This window comes from Canis lupus, chromosome X (assembly GCF_011100685.1).
Source record: "Canis lupus familiaris isolate Mischka breed German Shepherd chromosome X, alternate assembly UU_Cfam_GSD_1.0, whole genome shotgun sequence".
NCBI classification, from domain to species: domain Eukaryota; kingdom Metazoa; phylum Chordata; class Mammalia; order Carnivora; family Canidae; genus Canis; species Canis lupus.
Window position 1 is genome coordinate 95,843,682 of NC_049260.1, and position 21,259 is coordinate 95,864,940.

The 21,259-nt window shown below is 36.4% G+C and overlaps 1 protein-coding gene and 1 pseudogene across 6 annotated transcripts in view; one reads left to right on the forward strand and one right to left on the reverse strand.

Moving 5' to 3' along the window:
* Positions 1-5,838: 5,838 nt before the first annotated feature.
* The window catches only part of THOC2 (THO complex 2), a 129,866-nt gene continuing 114,445 nt past the window's right edge, over positions 5,839-21,259 (reverse strand). For 5 of the 6 annotated variants that reach the window (XM_038588243.1, XM_038588239.1, XM_038588238.1 and 2 more), the window contains exons 34-39: positions 17,432-17,569; positions 17,016-17,085; positions 16,776-16,933; positions 14,451-14,527; positions 13,955-14,000; positions 5,839-8,328 (exon numbers count right to left, since the gene is read on the reverse strand). In XM_038588243.1, the coding sequence (XP_038444171.1) occupies positions 13,973-14,000; positions 14,451-14,527; positions 16,776-16,933; positions 17,016-17,085; positions 17,432-17,569 (471 nt within the window). In that variant the 3' untranslated portion in view covers positions 5,839-8,328; positions 13,955-13,972. Of the gene's footprint in view, positions 8,329-13,954; positions 14,001-14,060; positions 14,528-16,775; positions 16,934-17,015; positions 17,086-17,431; positions 17,570-21,259 lie in introns of those variants that run through there. The other variant, XM_038588240.1, reaches the window with a different exon arrangement.
* Positions 7,700-8,579, forward strand: LOC106558439 (annotated as a pseudogene).

The following is a 21,259-nucleotide window of genomic DNA, read 5'->3' on the forward strand; positions in this document are numbered from 1 at the left end:
TTTCCTGGTTAAAAAAAAATGGATGAATTAGCCTACCAATCATCTCCAATTTTTTAATGGGTTGTGTTCCAAAATTTATTTGTATGCCAACTGTTGGGATTTCATAACATATTTTCCCATAACAAAGGGTGATTAGGGTCTCAGACCAGCTTGCAAAAACCTATATATAGACTGTAAATTTACCTCAACCATAGAACTACTCGTACCAGTCTACTGATTGAACCAGCCAGGTACACCTGGGTCAAATACTTATTGAGTACTCTGTGCCATGTACAAGGTGCTGGCATTAAACAACAGTCTTACATTTGTGAAGCTTATAGTCTAGATGAATGTTGAAGAATTCACAGAAACCAAACAAATCCTCCTTAAAGAAGCAAAAGATGGCAAAGCACAACTGTCCTCAATCCACCACCAATTAAAGATTTCGAAACCAGCCACCTCATCTTTTGGAGGTAAATAAAACATAAAGTATGACCAAGTCAACTATTGCAAAAGTCAATCAATTGTGACATATTCCTTTTACAGCGAAACTGGAGGAAAGCAGGAAATACAAAAACCAGAAGCTTAACTTCACAAACCAGTGCAAGATAAAACCACCAACTGTCCATTTGGGCAACTTTTCCAACATTCCTTTTACCATCTGAGCTACCCACTGTGGCACTTTTCCTAGCATCGGGCTGTGCCCCTTTCTCAGACTTTTGTCTAAGCAAAACCTCTCAATGCTTTCCTAGGAAATATGGGAGCATGACAGTGTCATCAAAAATCATTAGTGCTGGGCAGCCCCGGTGGCGCAGTGGTTTAGCGCCGCCGGTAGCCCAGGGTGTGATCCTGGAGACCCGGGATCGAGTCCCACGTCGGGCTCCCTGCATGGAGCCTGCTTCTCTCTCTGCCTGTGTCTCTGCCTCTCTTTTGCTCTCTCTGAATAAATAAATAAATAAATCTTTTTAAAAAATCATTAGTGCTTCAGTGCTTGTGAGAAAATTGACCCCTCCCATAATGCCTTATTTAATGGATATGCAAATCTCCAGAAGTTCCTATAAAATCCTTAGTTGTGAGAATTTAACATACTACAGCTGGCCAGTAGGGAAGATATTTTGGAAGAGCCATTCAGTGCCCAAACTACTCCTATAGACAACTACTTAATTCATCTGTCTATGTACATAACAGCTCTAGAACTGAAAACCTTTGAAGAGTTGACATCCTAAGGAGTTCCCTATCCTGACTTAAAAAAAATTATTGAGCTCTATATAAATGTGTGTCAGGCACCAATGTACATTGTCTCATTTGAGGCACCTGAGTTGCTCAGTTGGTTGAACTTCTTTTTTAAGATTTTATTTATTTATTCATGAGAGAGAGAGGCAGAGACACAGGCAGAGAGAAGCAGACTCCATGCAGGGAGCCGGACGTGGGACTTGAGCCCGAGACTCCAGGATCACGCCCTGGGCTGAAGGCGGTGCTAAACCACAGAGCCACCCAGGCTGCCCCTCACCATCATCTTAAAATGTAACAGGACCCCAGATGTATGTGGTATAGAATACCTTACTTGTTTTACACTTCATTTCCTGCTTGTAAGTATGATCTTTTGTCTCTATTACTGATGTCCTGGAACAATTATCCTGGAAAGCACAAAAAAGTATCTGCATAATAGTAACTAGCAGTGGTTTATCTAATTACAATTCATAAATGTTCTTTAATAATGATGATACACGTAACCCTAGGAGATAAGTATCACAACAAACTGCATGAAATTAGGATCTTGAAGGCCTTGAAAACAGTACATTATCATTCCAGTTAAAATGTTGTGGGAACATGGTGATGGTAGCTCTTTATCCGTTTGATATTCAAATCCAAGGCCATCTTGACTGGCATAATGCAAAAAAAACCAAAGGTCAGACTAAGCTAGAGGTTAATTACCAGGTCATTTTCTAGCTCCTATCCCTTAAATGAAGGCTACTTCTGATTTGCAATGATGCATTTATGTGCCCTGTGTTCAAAATCTCCTTTTCTTCTTCCACTAAACACCCCCATTTAATAATACATCAAAGGAATTAAATTTTGTTATTAGCCTGACTGATGTGGATGGAACTGACCATTAGAGCTTAAAACAGTATCTAAGAATCAGAAATAAAAAGCAATTATTCTTACAATATAGACCTCAGGTTTTCACACCTCCTTTAGTCACACTTTGAATACCTGTTCTATTGCTATTCTTAGCATTTATAAATACAACAAAATCTGTATGCAACTAGCATGAATTAGCATCTCTTAAGCAGTTTCTCTTTCTGTTCTCAACTCTAGGCCCAATAAAATCTCTTTGGCCCTGACAATGTCTCTAGAAATGTCACTTCAATTAAAAAATTTAGGGACACCTGGGTGGCTCAGTGGCTGAGAGGCTGCTTTCTGCTCAGGGTGTGATCTCAGATCCAGGATCCAGGATCCAGGATTGAGTCCCACATTAGGCTCCTTGTGAGGAGCCTGCTTCTCCCTCTGCCTGTGTCTCTGCCTCTCTTTGTGCATCTGCCTTCGGCTCAAAGCATGATCCTGGTCCTGGGATCGAGTCCCACATCGGGCTTCCTGTAGGGAGCCTGCTTCTCCCTCTGCCCGTGTGTCTGCCTCTGTCTCTCTCTCTTTTTAAAAAAAATTAAACGTCTAAACCATGCTTCTGGTAAGTTTTAAGATAGAATATTAAGTGGCACCATTCTAACTAAAAGGCAGCCTTAGACATGAGTACCCATAAAAACGAACAAAAAAATCAAAGGCAAAGCACAGCTTTTAAACTAATGAGATCTTATTTATCTTACTTTTATCATGGAAACCAAACAATGGTCACTGACTTTCCTGATCTTTACAAACATGCTTATGAAAACCTGTTGTTAATATTCAAAAATATTTTCCTGGACTAAATCAAATCATCAGAGACCTTGGCAACAGGACCATGTATTTTGGTGTTATTTTAGAAATATATTCACCAGAATGACGTGAGGTGTTGGCCAAGAGCTAATATTCCGGGCCATTATAAGAAACACTTGTTTTGTTTACTGAAAAGATAGGACTGGTTCTTTATGAGAATGCGAAGAAGTTTCTTTCGGGCTTCATTGCCAGAAAATGTTCTTCTCCATGACTGCCTTTTTATTTAATGGACACTGTAATTTCTGTAACTGACACATCTTCTCTGTGTGGCCTGCCAGGTTTCTCAGAACTGATTCATGGCTCAGTTGTACATGACATTTTGGGGTGTTAATTTCATTTTATTTTCAACCAGAAATCAAATTTTCTCCTTTATTTCTTAAATGCTGTACTCTTTTTTTCATAAATCCTTTTTGGAATATGGTGGGGTAGAAATAAACAACTACACAATTGCTGGGAAAAAAATAAGGCTGCTAGGATTCTCCGCCCGTATTTGGCTAAGGTGCTTCCAGGAAATAGAAAATGGTCCTATACCACAGCTCAGTGACTTTCCAACAATAAACTGCAAATCACTTGTACACTGACAAGGCAAGGAAAGATATTCTAACTTTTGCCCCTACCATTTAAGACAACGTAGATGGATGGACAATTGTCTTCCAACTTGTCACCAGCTCAAGACAGACAGGTTCAGGGTTACTTGTATGTGTTTATATACAGTTCTTTGGATCAAGACCCACAAAAACAAAACTGCCACCTTAAAATCTTTTGAGAACTGAAAGCTAGAAAAATGCACATACCACAAAAATTTCGGGGGGGGGGGGGCGGGGGCGTAGATACTCTCCGAATCCATTTATGAGCCTAAAGGTAAGAACTCTTCTAAAAGACGGCAAGCTTAAGACACCAGTCACAACAGCTCAAAGCCTAGTTCCTAAAAGAGAAATCCTGAATATTACATGATTTTCATGTAAAAGGTTCAAAGATTGGTGTGAGGGCCGAGGGGGTGGGGTGGGCTGCTGGTTAGGGATAACTACTGCTCATGTTATTTAGTAATAAAATATTCATAGTGTGATAACTGCCTCACTCACATGATCCCCCTATATAGAGAGCAGTAAGCTCTGTATCACTCAGGTTTAGATTTCCTCAGAGGACCTCCCTCTACCTAACACTGTTTGCCTCCATTGACTAGAATGGAAGTTATTACATGAGGTTAGCAGGGGCTATTTTGCTTCTTACATACCTCTGGTGCATAAGCACTCATAGATTTTTTAAATGAATCTATAGGAGGCTCTATTGCAGGTTTTTGTAAATGAAATTCTACTAGAACTCAGTCACGTCTATTTATTTATATATCATCTACGGCTGTGTTCATGCTATAATGGCAGAGCCAAGGAGTGGCAACAGGGTATACACAGCCCATAAAGTCTCAAGTATTTATTATATGGCCCTTTACAGAAACTGTTTGCTGACCCCTAATTACACTCATTTGGCTTGTATTTCTCAAGCTAGATTGGAAGCATCGTAGGTACGGGAGTTAGCTCTTAATACTCCTTTGTACCTAGAACAGAGTGGACGCTTAAAAATAGCTATCACTACACAAATACAGACTTCCTACTTCCAACAAATTATTTTTGCACAGTTAAATCCAAAGTTAGTATTTTCCATCCTCAAGGCATTTCTAGCAAAGATACAACCAAAGCTCACCTGTGTTCAACAATTTGTGGGACAAGGAGACAAGATCTTGAGGCTAAACAAGTAGTAAACTCTAGTACAAACTCACAATCATGTATTCTTTAAAATGTGAATGCAACGTAACTGGAGAGCTCCTCCCTATGTTTCAGACAAATGATTTTGAAGTGAACCCTAGCTATTTTCTAAATGTCAAAATCATTTTAACAACGTACGATTTCTTTTTATGCTAGACACATTGTGGGTGCTCAAGTCACTGAATCACTCAAGTCATTCTCCCTAATTATTGTACTTACCAATTTTTGCAAATTAAAATTACCTGAAAGGGGGCATCAAGATTTATATCCCTTTGCCAATTCTCAAATATGCTCACCATTTCTCAATCCTTTATTTTTTTAACATTTTATTTATTTATTCATGAGAGAGGCAGAGACATAGGCAGAGGGAGAAGCAGGCTCCCTGCAGGGAGCCCAATGTGGGACTCAATCCCAGAATCATGACCTGAGCCACACGCAGACGCTCAACCACTGAGCCACCCAACAAGCATCCCTCTCAATCCTTCAAATAAAAAATTATAGCCTTATCATTCTCTTAAAAAATTTATTTGCATAGGTATCATTGGTTCCAAAGAATTGAAGAGTATATGGATAACTTTAGGTATGTTTTCAGCACACTGTTTACCGCAGGTGCAGAGGAGAGCAAATAAGATCTTTTCATATTATTGGATGAGATATCATTTGAAAACACTGTAGACCATGGACTAGGATAGAAATGGAAAAGAAAGGACTAGGAGCCTCATTGAATTATCTTTGATAAATTATTATGAATAAGCAACAATATACACAATGATATACAATCATTTGAGAAAACTATTGTTTATTTAGAAAAAAGGTTACACTGGTAGAATTCAGTTGATAAAAAAATTTTCTTTTAAAAATGTCACTGTGAAACTTTTCCAGATGAAAGTTCAGCAATACAAAGCTCCTGTAGCTGTAGAATTAAAACATAATTAACTTTTCATTCCCCCCCTCATGATTTGTCTAACATAATTACAAGGAAAAATGGCAAGGGACAAGTGAGTGCTGGTACCTTTTTCTTTTTTAAACAGGTTTTAATGTTGTACACATACTATATAAAATGATTTCTAAGCGTTGCATAAGACACTGCTCCCACTTTTAGTGACTAGTATTAAAAACAGGCCAAATAATGAATTAAAACTGAGTTTTAAAATGAGGTAAATTCAAAATGGTTCAATAATTGTTTATTTTCAGTTTCAAACAATAAAAAGGAAGCATTTCATATTGAAAAAAAAAAACAAAACAAAAAAACAAAACAAAAAACAACTAAACCCAGGCAATATTTAGTTAACCTAAAGTGAAATTCTGTACACATGTAACCTTATTTGCTTGTTGGGAACTGTATGCAGCACATTGTGCTAAAAATATGGAAAAGTTAACACTTTCAGCCATTTACTGAAAATAAACATGTAGAAACTAAGCAACAAGTTAAATATAGTAATGCACAACTCAACAATTTTAAGTTTTCAGCATAGAGCAATAAAGCAGATAACTGAATAACTTAAGAAGATGCAAATGGGCCCTCTTGATTCATAATTCTTGGCAATCTATTCAGGAAAATAAATTTCTGGTCACAGCTGAACAATTTCATTCCAATCTCACCTGAAAGAAACAAAGTGATTATATTGATAGATAAGGAAGGAAGAGAAAGAAGGAGGGAGAAGAAAGGGAAGGGGGGATGGATGGAAAAAAGGGACAGAGGGAGGAAAGTTTCAAAACAAAGGAGAGAGGAAAGGAATGGAGGAGGAGGAAAGGAAGAAAGGAAGGAAGATGGAAGATTTAAGAAACAAAGAAAAATCAATGAATTCTGTCAACAAAGGCTTGAATTAAGTCCCTATTAGAGAAGAATAAAATATTTGTGTATTTCTCATTACTGCTCACTCTCAGAAACCATTAAAGATAGGTACACTATGAGGAGTTAAAAAAAAAAACACTAAATATTTTGTCTGTGAGAGAAGGAGAAGGGAGGGGGAGGGGAGGAAAGATAAATGAAATAGAAACAAGTAAAATATTCCACAGGGGCAAGCAATAGCTTGTCAAAAGTAAACAGAACACATAGCAATGAAAAGGAACCGATTTTACATGATCAACAAAAAAAGAGAAAAATGACATCACATTTTTCACAAGGACATGATTTTAATAGTGACTTATATTAAGATGCAATGTCTGCTAAATTATAAAAATTGCTTTAAAAATATATTGACTTAATTATACTCATTTCCTTTCCTTTATGTACTGACATTTTCAAATACTGCATATTGAAATAAATTCAAAACATGATCATTACAACATGTGGCAAATAACTTCATATCTGCCTAACATTGTTCTCATTCAAATTTTAAACTAATGCTTAAAGCATTAAACTTTATTGACGAAAATACTACATTCACATATTTCATAAAACCAGAGCTAGAAGGACCTTGGAAAGTAATCACACTTGCATGAAATGCTGACAAATAATTTACACATTATTTCTATACAGCATTCTGTTCACACCATGTATAACCTTGACATTACCAATTATAACTGTGGATACACTAATGTTGAACTTACAATTTTAATACTTAAACTCATTGTTCCTGTCCATCGCTGATGAATGGATAAACAAAATGTGGTACACATTCATACAATGGAGTATTATTCAGTTATAAAAAGAAATGAAGTTCTGATATATGCTACAACATGGATGAACCTTGAAAACATGATGATAAGTGAAAGAAGCCAGACACAAAAGGCCACACATTACATGATTCCATTTTTATGAAATGTCCAAAACAGGGAAATCAATAAAGACAGAAAGTTACATTAGTTATTTCCAGGGGCAGGAAGGGGAGAACTGGGTGTGATTGCTAACAGGTATGGGTTTTCTTTTGGGGGCAATGGAAATGTTCTGGAATTAGTGGTGATGGCTACAACATAGTGTATATACTAAAAACCACTTTAAAATGGCAAATTTTGTTATGTAAATTTTACCTAATTTTTTAAATTGCAAAAAAAAGTGTTGTAATAAAGAGTATTATGGTATCAGTATGGCCATAACTAGAGTAAGAAATAGGGGTCTCGTTCATGATGATGTCACAGTAGAATTACTGAGCAAGGGAACTTTTGCTGACATTATTTAAGGGCACATTAAAGGATAAAACTGCTATTGCCATTAAAACATGTAAAGATGATCTTTCCCAGGAGCTGAAATTAAAATTTTTACAAGAAGCCAAAATCCTCAAGCAATATAATCATCCTGATATTGTCAAACTTATAGGAGTTCGCACACAAATACAGCCTATCTATATCATTAAGGAACTGGGTCCAGGAGGCGATTTCCTCTCCTTTCTGAGAAAGAAGGATGAACTGAAACAGTTACTGAATTTTTCATTAGATGCTGCTTCTGGATGGCGAAATCTCGAGTAAAAATTGTATACACAGGGACCTTGCTGCAAGAAACTGCCTGGAGGTGAAAATAATGTTCTGAAAATCAGTGACTTTGGAATGTCTCGTCAAGAGGATGGTGGTGTGTATTCATCTTCTGACTTAAAGCAGATTCCCATTAAATGGACAGCACCAGAAGCTCTTAATTATGGGAGATACCGTTCTGAGAGTGACGCATGGAGCTTTGGCATCCTCCTCTGGGAGACCTTCAGCTTAGGGGTCTGTCCATACCCTGGAATGACAAATCAGCAAGCACAAGAGCAAGTGGAAAGAAGATACTGGATGTCAGTCTCTCAGCAGTGTCCAGAGCGTATTATCAATACAATGCTGAAGTGTTGGGATTACAAACTTGAAAACCGCCCCGAGTTCAGTGAACTTCAGAAAGAACTGCCATCAAGAAGAAAGTCATATAGTGATGAAACAGTGCCAAACTCAGCCTTCAGGACTCTATCTTCCAGCAGAGTAATATTTTCTTATCATTAACAATATGTTTATACCACATTACCTGGAACAATCTCCTGAGGTTATTTTTTTAACTATTTTTAAAAAAAATTATGTGCCACTTTAACGACTGTAAGTAAGAAAGCACAGGCACTAAATGCAAGAGATAACACAGATCGATCTTTATCACACCTAGGACTGCTGATGTTTCTCACAGGGTTTCTACTTCAGGCTCGGTCCAGAGCTGGCTGTCCTCCATCCTAGACATCTCTACCGGTACTATCAACTGCACTGGTAATACTGTGTTTTCAGAAAGACAAGATTAAGATTACATCTGTAAACATCACTTCCTACTGAATATTAGCTGGACAGGACATCCTGAGGTTTTTTTTTTCTTCCTTCTCCCCAAAACCCCCTGAAGTAGGCCATGCTATATTAGTAAGGTTGCAATTTCCCTAGGTTCACCATACTCTCCCCTCCTGGGTATTAGACAACTATGCATGAAATGCCCTCAAAGAGCATGCTCTCACAGCTGAGGCAGCTGGTTTAAATGTTACTTTATAGCGAGTTTTGACAGCAAGAGGCAAGTCTGAAAAGTAGGGTGGTCTGGAGAAAAGAACAACTAGACTGGTGATCAAAGTAGAGAAGAAAGGCAAATATAAATTCAGCCTTTTCATCCAAGGTAATGCCTTTATAAACACACGCGCACTCTTTCTCTCTCTAATCTTATGATTAAATTCACCAAAAAGGTCTTAAGAAATGTTTCAACAGTACACAGATTCCTCATAAAGGAGCCTTCTTGATGGCAACAGAATTTTTTTAGAGAAACTATAAAACATAGGCCCACAGAATTAATAGATTGTTTTGGGTTAAGTGTCTTCACCTCAAAAGAGGCATCTGAGAATTTGGTTCCCTTCATTTTCACCAGTTTCTGAAACTGTCAGGATTTTGTGATCCTATTTCTCTCTCACACACAGAGTAGAAAGGCATATATGGATGAAGCTGACAGTTAAAAAGTCAAATGAACATTTATGAGGAAGAAAGAAGATATAGGAGAAAGACAGAGATAGCCATCTTAATTCTACTTTACTGCTTCATTTACTCTTATACTGCTACCTAGGAATTATCAGAGCAAACATACTTCCTGAGATGTTCCACACAGATAAATGTAACACAGAATTAAAACTGAGATTCTGAACTGAATCTTAGCACACCCAGGGGTGCCTCTCAGAATAAAGGCATGTATAGGGATAGTCATACTCAGGGTAAATGTGGCATGGAAGTCCTTTTCTAAGTGCTCATGCTTGTGCCCCAATAAAAATAGCACAATGCCTAGTGAATATTTGGTCTACCTTACATGGGAAAAAGGAAATAGAAAACTCTTCCTATTGTGTCCAATTTTCTTGGTACCTATGAATATCAGTGCAAAGAACACATACTAGAGAGTATAAATGATGGTAATGAAGAGAAAAATAGTTTGTATCTATCATTTCAATCTCCTAACAAAACTTTCAAACACATTTAACAATTCCTACATACAGACCCAAAGGAAGGCATAATAAACCTGCCATCAAAAAATATGTTGTAGGGCAGCCCGGGTAGCTCAGCGGTTTAGCACCACCTTCAGCCCAGGGCATGATCCTAGAGACCAGGGATTGAGTCCCACGTCAGGCTCCCTGCATGGAGCCTGCTTCTCCCTTGGTCTGTGTCTCTGTCTCTGCCTATCTGTCACTCATGAATAAATAAAGTAAAAAAAAATATGTTGTAGCACACAAAGCAATTTCTTCTTAAACAGGATACTACCAAATGCTATAAAGTGAACCTTCTTTTGAGGGCAAAAAAAAAAGTCAATGCTCTTTTCCTCATCAATAACAAACAGATATACATAATACTTCTGCACAGAGCCCTCCCTGTAGAGTTAACAGAGTATCTGAAACACAGCAGGCAATAAAGAAAACTACCTGGTTGATTAGAAGGAAAGGATGAAGCCACTACCTTCAACAAGATCACAATCTAAGGAGAGGGATATGCTATATACTCATATTACATAGGAATCTAGGACTAGGACTCTGTAGGGAAGCTGACGTGCTCGCATGTAAGCAATGGGGAACTGAGAAAGAAACTTAACTGAACATTCCCCACTCCAACACATATTACCAGGACCTAGTACTGTGCTTCACCATGGTGACAAGATTCCTAAAATAAGCTATCTTTGAGCCCTTAGGAGGTCAGTTGCAATTACGGAATGAAGAAAAGAGGTTCAGAAAAGGAATTACAAAATCAATTTTTTACAAAGGCTAGTATATAATGGAAACAAATGAAGTGGGTGGGGACTGATTGAGGTAAACTATTAAAAAAAAAGACCCATTCTCAACATAAGGGGGGGGGACAGCACCCTAGGCCAGCCTAGCTGATTGTTGCCATGCAAAAATCAGGACACAATGTTGCCAGATGGTCCAATTCTTTAGGAGAAACTGAAATTTGGATTTTGTCCTATCACTTAAATATTGTGTGAGGCCAGGTATACATAATAAGCCACATTCTGTGGAGGATTGGAATAGGAATGTAGTATACTACAACTACAGATGGATTGGATAGAGCTAAACTATTAATGTCCTTTGAAGACAAGAATCAAAGTCCGAGACTGAGTTTCTCAAAGTCTGGGAGCAAGTCTCAGCACAACATCTGGTTCTCAAAAGTTAGCTAAACTTGACACTCATGAACTGAGGACCACACATATCAAACTAAAATTGAGAAGCTAAAATAACCTGGTTCTAAGAGAAAAATTTTAATACACAGGAGTTTTTTTTAGATATTAAACTAGGGGGAAAAGTTAAAGGCAAAGCAGCCAGTAGTGTTCAAGGGACTAAATCAAGGAGAGATAAGATGAATTGGGACAAAAACACTAGCAATAACAAGTAATAGAAGATACATAGAACAAGAAGAAAGGATTTTACAACTAAAAATCACAAGATAGGAAAAGACAACAGAAGACTTTGGAAGGAATTTAATCTGGGTCATATTTATATATTGTATTTTCTTACCTCTAATGTGATCATTTTAATTTTCCTGAAATTAGGGCAACATTTGCAAATCAGTGTCATTTCTCTATCCACTCTGCTCAAAAAATAGTTCTAGAAACCAACAATGATTCTTACAATCAATAACTTGTTTGAATCATGGAAATGTGACATTATGTAGCAGCTCTCTTTTCTGCAGAATGTAAAATTAATTTAAAAAAAAAAAAAAAAGGGAGGGCATCCGGGTGGCTCAGTGGTTTAGTGCCACCTTCAGCCCAGAATGTGATCCTGGGGATCCAGGATCGAGTCCCAGCCCAGGTCGGGCTCCCTCCATGGAGCCTGCTTCTCCCTCTGCTTTTCTGTCTTTCTCTGTCTCTCGTGAATAAATAAATAAAATCTTTAAAATAAAAAAAAAAAAGGAGCAGGGAGCAGCAGATTTGAAGTAACCTAAAGGCAAATGGTGCCAATCAGAAATGATGAGACTTATAATAAAGGAAAAGGAAGAACAACAGAAAGACTTGACCAATCCTAGAATGTATCCAAATAAGAGGCAGCCAGAATAGCATGAAGGAAAAATCAACCAGAGCCTCACAAAATTAAGAGTCTACCCAAGGGGAAAGTACAGGACATGGCTGTCAAGAAGAAATTGAATAGAATGAACATCATGACAGATGTATCTTAAAAGGATATCTGAATTGGTAAGGTTTGCTACAAGACCACCAACCTAACATCTTTTCATGCCAAACCAGTCTTTTCATGCCTTTGGTTCTGAACATTTATAGAAAGAGGTAGAGTACAAATCCAAATCCATGGCCCATATGAATAAGAACTCAAATCTATAGTAAAACCTTCACATACCAAAGAATAATATTTATGTACTGAGTAAAGAGAGATTATACAAAAATCACAGTGAATGAAAGTGGTCAGTCACAATGACTGGCCCATTTGTAATGAATATATAAGTGGTAGTTTTTTTTGTTTTCTTTAATAAGGAGACCATGCAAAAGTAAGAAGTAAAAAAGCAAAATATCAAAATAAAAGAGTAAAGTTAAAAATAAAAAAATGATTAAAGAGTTTATAGTTCACTAGGGAAGACAGACAGTTGTTGGGGCAAGAAATGAATAGAACTGAGGAATGGGCAATCTTTCTAAAGGTTTTAAAGATAATCTACTGAATTCTAAATGCTCTCACCTAACTCTCATTTACCCTATTCTATCACTTAGATAACAAGCAGAGAATTAAAAAGCTGAAAAGGCACACACTACTTGTCAGGATATTGGCCATCTGGCAAACTCAAGTCCCTGCCCTGCAGCCAAAATATATTCGACAAATTACATACCCTAAAATTCATACCCTTATAATAGATGGGGCTCTCAAACATTTCTGACTCTTAATTTAAACAACTGTGAACAGCCTTGGTTATCTCTCTGGTTTCATAAAAGCACCAGCAAATAATATTGGGGGAGGGTATAGATAGCAAGTATACTTGATATCATTAAGAAATGACAGCTAATATGGAAGAAAATGGGCTACAAAAGATTTGACAACTTCAAATACGGCCATCTCAAACCATTAAATGTAGAGGGCAAATCATCCTACATATTTCACTAATTCTAAGGCATCACAAATAAGAGCTATTCAGATGATGACCTGAGTGCTCAAAAAAAAAAAAAAAAAAGACTATTTTAAGTTCTGAATACTCTCTTCACTAAGAGTGAACTACTGTCCACATACAATTTATTTAAGATGGTTAAACACTTTTTAAGTCTCATACAAGGCATTATTACCTTGAAAATGAAATTGCATATTTTAAATTCCAGAACTAAAAGCAGACCACATTTTCTGGCCTTGCAAAACATGTGCTGTGGCAGCAAATGAGGCATAAAAACTTAGAACAAAAATTTCTGTGTAACACGTCTGCATGAAAAGGCAAAAAGAACAGACAACACTAAAGGACACAAAAACCTATTCTGTGAATTCTGGCTCTGTCAGCTAATATCTCTGCTAGCCTCTTCAAGTTAACCCCTCAGAATCTCAGTTTCTTCACCTATAAAAGTGCAGATACCAGCACCACCTACAAGGCTACAGGTATTTTTAAAAAGGTGATTAATTATCCAGAGAAGATGGGAATGAGTGGTGAAAAGAAAGCCAGATGTTTTTAAATACATCTTGGTGATTAAAAAAAACAAAACCGTGTGGCTAATCAGCAAGCTTAAGATGAAAGCAGCTTAAAAATAACCATGAATCTTGTTTTGCATCTGTACCCAAAGACTTGGTCATTAGAGTTAGGTGCAAAATTCAAGTTGTATCTTGCAAAATGTATCTAGTTTCTTCAACATTATCATACCTCATTTCATATTTCTATATTTAAATGAAAGGAGGTGAGAAAACACTCACCTTGATTGAAAGTCTTCATTATCTGTGCTTGTCCGAGGACTTATGAGTAGATGACAAATTAAGGGAAAACAACTTTGGAAAAAAAAAAAAGGAATGGTGTCTCAACTTTTAGTGCAGTCCTTCAGCTTGCAGGCCTAATTGGCTCTGACGAGCCTGGTAACCTCAACTTCTACCAGCTCTGCTCATCTGCTGCATCATCTTGCCCTTCTATTCCCCATATCCCCATCCCAAAGGACTCTGTTCCCTTTCTTCCTCTCAGTGGTAATACAGCCAGCGAGAATCTAAATCCTTTGATGGCATAAAACAACCTCAGGCACCACAGAAGTTAAAAAATATATATATCCATCAAGTCTCCCACTTCTGCATTTCATACAATTAAGAGTTAACTGAAGAGACTATTTCAGACCACGTACTATAAGGGTACAATTCTAAACATGACCAGTATCAAAGCTTTCCATTACACTGATTAAAAACTCCAATAAGATGAAAAGGATATTGTTTCTTCTCTTCCTTTCCTCCTGAACTGTCCCGTTTCTCTTTTTTTTCTATCTTTTCTTTATCATGCCTGGACTCCTATAAGGAATGGTGGAATTAGTTTGGGAAGGGAAAACCAAATATAAAAATCAGCTCAAAATCTCTTTTTATCACATCAGTCATACATTTTTCTTCAACATATTTAATGATGCCAAAAGCACAAGCAACAAAGGAAAAAATGTGGACTTCATCAAAAACAAAACTTTCATGCATCAAAGAACACTAGCAAGAGAATGAAAATACAATGTACAAAATGGGGGGAAATATTTGCAAATCATACATCTCATATAGATCTAGTATCTAGGCTATATAAAGAAGCCTTACAAGGGAGCAACAAAAAGACAAACAATCCAATTTAAAAATGGTCACAGCATCTGAAGAGATTTCTCCAAAGAAGGTATACAAATGGTCAACAAACACATAAAAAGATGCTCAACATCATTAGTCATTAAGGAAATGCGAAATCAAAACCACAATGAGATACCACTTCACACCAACTAGGATGGCTATAATAAAAAAATTTTTTTAATTAAAATAAAAAAAAATAAAACAGAAAAGAACTGTCGGCAATGACGTAGAGAAATTGGCACCCTCATACATTGCTGGTAAAACATAAGCTGTCCAGCCACTGTGGAAAACGGTTTGTCGGTTCCTCAAAAAGTTAAACATAGCATTACCATATATAACCCAGAAATTCCACTCCTGGGTATACGCACAAAAGAACTAAAAACAGGTCTTCAAACAAACACTTCAGAGCAGCACACATTCATAGCAACACCATTCACAATAGCCAAAGGGAAACAACAAAAAAGTCCATCAATTAACAAATGGATGAACAAATGTGGTACATTCGTACAATGGAATATTATTCAGCCATAAAAAGAAACGGAAGTAGTGATACATGCTACAGCATAGAAGAATCTCAAAAATGTTATGTTAAGTGAAAGAAGTCAGACACAGAAGGCCACATTATTATACGATTCCATTTATATAAATTTCCCAAACTGGTAAACCCACAGAGACAGAAAGCAGATTAGTAGTTGATAGGGGATAAAAGGGGAGGGAAATGGGGAATGACTGCTTAATGGGTATGGGGTTTCTCTCTGGGGTGATGAAAATGTTCTGGAACTAGATAGACATGATGATCGCACAACATTGTAAATATACTAAATGCCACTGAACTGTACATTTTAAAATGGTTATTTTTATGTTATGTGAATTTTACCTCAATTAAAGAAAAACACTTTTAAATACAGGAGCAGCATCACTTTTAAAACATATAGAATTTTTTTTTTTTTTGAGTAGCTTTCACACCCAGAATGAAGCCCAACTCCATTGAACTTGAACTCATGGCCCTGAGATCAAGACCTGAGCTGAGGGCAACCCCCGTGGCCCAGCGGTTTGGCACCCACCTTTGCCCCAGGGCGTGATCCTGGAGACCCAGGATCAAGTCCCACATGGGGCTCCCTGCATGGGGCCTGCTTCTCCCTCTGCCTGTGTCTCTGCCTCTGTGTGTGTGTGTGCCTCTCATGAATAAATAGATAAAATCTTTAAAGAAAAAAAAAAAAAGACCTGAGCTGAGACCAAGAGTCGGCCAGCCACTTAACTGAGCCACCAAGGCGCCCCAAAGCACAGAGAAACTTTAAAACAATCACCTTGCAATTTTCGAAAACTGCTTTTAAGAACTATGACTATATGTACCATAATAATGCTTTTGAAACACTTGATACCTTAGTAATGACTTGCCTACTTTATGGCAGATGCATGAAATGTATTGTGAGTATCATCCATGAGTAAGAGAATACACACTATACTTAGTTTGAAAATCAAATACAAAGTTGCAAACACATAAGTTTATTAAGAGAAATGCTATAAAAATGTTTTTTATAAATCACAATTAATAAAGACTTTATGACAATGTAATGATCAGGGAGAAAAAATACACATGACCATATTTTAATCTCACGAACATAAAGAAACCAAAAAACACTGTCGGCGAGAGGAAATAAAAGAAAACAAAAAGAGAAAAACTCAATGAATACAAGTAGGTGGGCGTGAAATGGAGACAAAAGAAATTTCAAAGGTAAACTAATTCTACTCTCCCAGTAATTTGGGACCCAACTGGCTGGAATTCCCCCAGATAACCTGCCCTCCCCAACTAACTGCCTCCTCTTCCCACCCTCAAATAATTAACCAAAGACTATCTGATTACCAAAAAACTCAATATTTGCTAAATAGTTAATTTTTTTAAGAAAAAGCCTTTTGTTCCTTTGTTTCCCTAATTTACCTTTTTGCCACCGGAGGAGATTTTATCCATCTTTTCAGATTTAAACGAATCACCACCTTTTTCTTTGCCTGAAGATTTTGACTTATTTTTTTCCTTGTCTTTCTCATTTGGATAAGGAGACTCACACGGACTTTCACTTTTGTGTTTTGAAACCCCCACTAAAAGTATAAAAGAGAATCATGAAAGCCTTTTCCAATTCAGTTTGACGACTGCTGCGAAAGTATTAATAAATCCACCTACTTGTTCCGTTTTCCTCTTTTCGCCTCTTGGCTAAGTCCGGCGGCACTTCACGGTCATTGTTTGAATGATCCTAGAACCAAGAATTGTGAACTACATTGATCAAGAGTTTATGTTATTTTTTAAAATTACTTTTATATAAGGGCACAGCTAACTAGCACTGGAGAATATTGGCAGTGGTTTTACATACTTGGTAAAATGATATGAAAGACAAGCAGAGCTGGTAGAGATTATTAGGCTGAAGATCCTTATTACTGTAGAAGATTCAATTCAAACACACTTTAGGGTGAAAATACCAGTTAAAATATTTAATAACAGCCTGACATGCAACAAGCTAGTACTTAAAAAGAAAAGGCAACAAACACGCTACCATACATGATATAATGGCTTTCCAAACTATTTTTCAAAAAGTTACAAACCCTTTTCCGTTCTTTCCTGTCCTTTTCATCTTTTTTCTCTCTTTCTCTGGATCTTTCCCTTGACTTGTCCAAATCTTTCTTGTCCATTTCTCTCTCCTTACTCTTGGACAGTGGTGGAGGAGTATGATTAATGTAGAGCTGTTAAATTAAGGCAATATTACTAAAGATTATTAGTTTTCCAGTATCGGCATCATCTGCTTGATTGTTTATTTAATGAAAGACAATTGGTAGTTAGACCCAAAGTCAAAACTGGTCTGCTGTCTGGATTACAAGAGGTGAAATAAAAGAGCAAGGCACAAATTATGCAGACTTCCATTCTTGGCCTTACAAAAATTTTCATTTAAACTCATTTGGTTCATTCCTGTCTTAACTGAGACTCATTACTAAATCTATAAGCTACAGTTCCCTTTATAGCTCTATTGTGAAGATCTATAATCACCACTACAGGAGTCCATATGTGAAAAATAATGACTGGACTTTCTCTAAAAAACAATCTCTACAGAATCACAGAATTTTAAATGGTTTTACCATCCACTTACAAGGCATTTGATGATAGCAAAAGTACAAAATAAAACCTAGCCATGACTTTACTACTACTAAGTCTTTTTTTTGCCTCAGCATATACCATGCATATGTTATCTAAACTTACTTTTATAAATATAAAGGCTGCATATTCTCTACTTCTGAAAGCACTACAATTTCTACCAAATAATCACAACTGACTGTGAAATTTGTCTTACTGGTTCTAAATAGCTCAGAAAACCATCTGGTCAGCTGAGGATGATAAAACAACTCAAAGACTGAAAAATGATGAACTGATGTCTGCCTATTGTTTCTCCAGCAAAAGGCTCACAGGCAATAAACAGCCAAAGATGAAGGATGTGCTACCTAAATAATTAAGAAATAACCTTAGTAACTTATACAAGTTGTAAATATAGAAATCTAGTATAAAAGAAAACATTAAGTAAGTAATCAGATACCTATCCTTACAGCATTTATAACTGTGCTACAAGCTTATGTTCAATTTAAGACAAGAATTAGGCGAAATATGAAATATAACTCATTACATAACTACACAATCCTAGATATACCTTAGGAATGAAAAAAATAGTGAGTCAAAAGTCAAATAGTTTTACGTGAGGAAATCCTTTGGTATTCAAAGGAATACACCAAAAAAAGAGCATTAGTCTGAAAATTAAAGAAACACTTATTTTTTAACACCACCAAATATTTTCGATTCAGTTGGCTCAGAAATACTGCCATAGCAATGCAGAAGGAGATTCTTTAAAATGTCAATGATTAAAAGCTGATCATCAACTGAAATAGACAAAATGTTTATTAATAACAAAGAGCAAGAGAATGAGAAACAGTCATAAAAGTGCTTGTCCAAATGGTACTCTTGCTGGGTTAATGCCCTATTCGACACTTTTCTAATTACGAGGTTTCTTCATATCTTAAGTTAATATTACTTATGAAACTGTTAAGACAAAAGAAGTAATATATTCCAGCAATACTCAAAGAAGATTTCTCTAAGGGAAGTATTGCTTAATTCTCCTGATAAAAAGAAAAAAAGGGGGAGTTGTGATTACAGATAAGTATATAAAGTATACAGATAAGTGTGTGTGTGCACACACACACACCTCTTCCACAAGAATGAAGTTTTTAATTGTGCCTAACTTAAATTCTGTATTGCAAGGAACTGAGAAACCTATATATTCTTAATTTAGAAATATACCTAATTCTATTCCTTCTTCGTACCCTTCTAAGAAAAGTTCTGATCACAATACTCTTTTCCACAGTAACATGTAGTCTCTCACTGCCTACAGAATAAAGTGCATAATCCTTGGCTTAGGTTATGTCCAATCTCTTCACAATCTTTGCACAATTATATCATACTGTGAGGTAACCCAATGCACTCTATGCTGTGGCTACCACTGGCTCCCTAACACCCTGTCCTTCCCAGCAGTTCTCTTCACCATAATGGTTGCTCACTTTTATCTTAATCTCTTCAAATCTTACTAGCCTTCAAAGACAGCTCAAAAGCCATCAGCACTTCAATCATCCCTCAACTCTGCAACTCACTTTCAACTCACTTTCTGGTGAACTCTTGTTATTTATTATTTTATATTAACCTTTTTTTGTGACAGGTATTCCTTATTAATTTCAAATCATTTATTATTGTCCATAACATAGTTTCCAGTCTGGTACGGAAACTAATGTGTCTTTTCTATTTTTACACATATCCTAGTGCCTGGTACACACCAAGTACTCAACACATGTTTGCCAAACAAAAGGAATGATTTGATAAATTGATCTGCATATAGTATTGATGGATTTTGCTTTTGATTTGCTTTTATTCTTGACATTGGGATCAACAGGTCCAAAAAACAATACAACTGGTTTTCAAAATCTGTTAACACTGCTACAACTGACTTTTTTAAGGCTACCATGTATAAAGATGGCCTCACTTACAGGCTTCCATTTGATTATAAATCCTTGTTTTAAGATGATTAACAGAATTAAAACCTGTTTTGAGGAGTCACTGCTGCCCTCCTCAATAACAGAGAAGCTTGGGTAAAGGAAAATGCTTTTCACACTTTCTTCATCAAATGTAGCTGCTAAGACTGCTGGGTGAAAACACAAGTGACCAAACTGGAAATATGCCAATTGGAAATTGGGAGTGGAAGGTAAACACACAAAAAGATTTGGATATTTTAAGCTAGATTTTTCTCCCTTTAATCCCACTTGAAAAGCCAAATCCATGTTTTACTTTTACCATGGATTAGAAAGGGAAAAAGTAATTTAATAAAAAAGAGGATTTTAGGGAAAAAGCATAACTAAAAAAATTAAAGCATAGAAACAATTTTGCATGTACAAGTGACAAGATAACATGAAAAAAAATAGACACACATCATTAGAATCCTCTAAAAAGTAAAAGCTATCCCAGAAACAGTGAGTTGATACAGATTGTCAATTTTAGAGATCAAAGTCAGGTAACTTTTTTTCCCTAAAACTTTCATATGCTATTGAACTTTTCTAGACATATAAAATTGCAGACCAGTAATCTTTGGATGCTTTACCAAAGTCCAAAGGCATTAAGGTTCATTTCAAATAGTTATTGAATACCTAATCATATCCCCAAGTTATCATACTAAGCACTAAAGCCCTGAAAAGTGGTATGAGTCACACGATTTTGACAGTACATTTAGATGTCATTTTCAAATTTTTCTGGTTGAACGTGGAATAAACCTATTGAATTTTTAATGACCAGAAAATCACTATTTTTTTTAAAGGGGGCTAGGGAGACTAACTTGAAGCACTATAATTTTAAAAACAAGGCTAACACACTAAAGTTAGGAACCCCTTTTGACTACTGTTGAAATAGGTGCTAAGAATCAAGGGACCATACTTTTTTTTGCAATTTTTTTTCATTGTGGTAAGAATACTTGAGGAACCTTAATTTTAGTATAAGTTTTGGTACTAACTAACAAGTTATATGCCACTGGGAAAAGATCAAGAACTTTTTCAATCTCTTATTTGTCAAAAAGAGACTACCCTCCTGTCCTATCTACCTTACAGCACTGTTATGGGCATGAAATGAGATAACATGTGTATCTCACCTGTTTTGTTTTCAAAAGGCTTTCACAAATGTAAGGAACCATAATTTTCATCACTGATGAGAAATTCCAGTTAACTATAACAGCAGGTTTCAAACTGCTTCAAAGTATGTTTCAGGAAATAAATACTTAACAAGGTAACATTGTTAACCCATGAATTTAAAATAGCCCACACAAACTACTGATGGTTAAGACTGACATACACAATCCC